The sequence below is a fragment of the Grammomys surdaster genome, unplaced genomic scaffold (assembly GCF_004785775.1).
Source record: "Grammomys surdaster isolate TR1022 unplaced genomic scaffold, NIH_TR_1.0 124337, whole genome shotgun sequence".
NCBI lineage: Eukaryota > Metazoa > Chordata > Mammalia > Rodentia > Muridae > Grammomys > Grammomys surdaster.
In genome coordinates, this window is record NW_021619370.1 from 4,521 (window position 1) to 6,190 (window position 1,670).

At 43.1% G+C, this 1,670-nt stretch overlaps 1 protein-coding gene across 1 annotated transcript; it reads left to right on the top strand.

Annotated features, from left to right (window-relative positions):
- Positions 1-69: 69 nt before the first annotated feature.
- On the top strand, positions 70-1,271 carry LOC114636493 (proteasome subunit alpha type-4-like). Its single transcript, XM_028784563.1, has 2 exons — positions 70-203; positions 870-1,271. Exons 1-2 carry the CDS (start codon positions 92-94, stop codon positions 1,022-1,024), a joined length of 267 nt encoding a protein of 88 aa, XP_028640396.1. The 5' UTR covers positions 70-91; the 3' UTR covers positions 1,025-1,271.
- The last annotated feature ends 399 nt before the right edge of the window (positions 1,272-1,670 follow it).

Here is a 1,670-nt window from a genome sequence, read left to right on the forward strand (position 1 = left end):
TCAGTGCTTCTCACCGACCTGTGCTCTCCCCACGATGAGCAGATTGGAAGAAACTCTCTGTTGATGATTTGTTTTTCAGGCAGCTGTGTCAATGTTGAAACAAGACTACAAAGAAGGAGAAATGACTCTGAAGTCAGCGCTCGCTCTGGCTGTCAAGGTGCTAAATAAGACAATGGATGTTAGTAAACTGTCAGCTGAAAAAGGTAACTCTTGTCCTCCTGCTTTGTCTTACCTGGGGAATTTATTGTGTAGCCACAGCTTTAGGGTTTAATGTATCTTAGTTCATTGAAGCTGCTGCTTAGGGGACACTAAGGACTCCATGTCTTGACTGAGATGAGCCTTGATGAACTGTAAAGCTACATTTCTACACCACAGGGCAGGCTTAAGGACTGGAGCCTGAATGTAACTCCTGGTTTGGAGATCCTGTAGCAGTGGCTGGCCTTGAACTCAGACTAGCATTGTTCTTCCCTGCCTGTGCCTCCCAGATCCTGGGATCTCAGGTGTGCTCCACCATGCCTGATGGAAGCTGCTTTTTAGGTCATTGTTTTCAAAAGAAATTAGAAAAGTCCATAGAGAAGTGTTGCTTTGTTTAGGATTCTGTCTTTTTCTTCTGGTTAGCTTGTCTGGGTCAGTTAGAACAACTGCTGCCCAGACTTTAGGGTAACGTAAATGTTTGCTAAGAAAGTTGTTGGGTGTAGGTAAAAATCAGGGTATCACAGATTGAAGGTGTTGTGTTCTCATAAAAATGTGTGTACATCATCTAGTGTAAAACATGGGAGAGCAAGACTCAGGTAAAGAGAACAGAGTAAGCCATGGTGACATCTGTTGAGTCCTTTTGCCTCTGATACAAATGTATGTTTGTGTTTTAGTGGAAATTGCCACACTAACAAGAGAGAGTGGAAAGACGGTGATCAGAGTCCTCAAGCAAAAGGAAGTGGAACAGTTAATCAAAAAACATGAAGAGGAAGAAGCTAAAGCTGAGCGGGAGAAGAAAGAGAAAGAACAGAGAGAAAAGGATAAATAGAATCACGGATTTTATAACTTCCAGAGGCACCAATTCACTTAGGAGCTGTCCTGGCCTTCCAGCCCAGAAGTGTTTTCTTGTAATTTTTTCCTTACCTTGGTCATCGGGGAAATAGGACATTGCATACTGAATTGGGTCCATGTCTGTCCAGTTGGATGCTTTATTGTAATGATGGACATCTTTATAAACATCTTAATCTCAACACATAATTTTTGGAATAAAACTTGGAAAGATTGGTTATGGCGAAGGGATACTTTCTCTGTGACAATAATTGTTGAGAAGATACCACAGCTGGAGAGATGGCTCCGCAATTGAAAGTGCACTGCTCTTGCCTGAGTTCAGTCCCCAATACCCATATTGGGTGGGTCTCCTAGGGCATGCAATGCCACTGGCATCTGTGGTTGTATGCACATACCCACCCAGACATACATAATTAAATAGGAGTGAACAAAAGGTACCAGGCTTGCTAAGGTAACCATTGCTGCCTTCTTGTGAGGTGTGTATGCTGTGGCTTGAAATACCCTGATTTCATAAAAGTTAGCGGAATGTCTGCCATCTCCAGGATTGGTTTGCTACTAAAGAGACTAAGGAAAGCCAGTGTGTGTGTGTGTGTGTGTGTGTGTGTGTGTGTGTGTGTGTGTGTGTG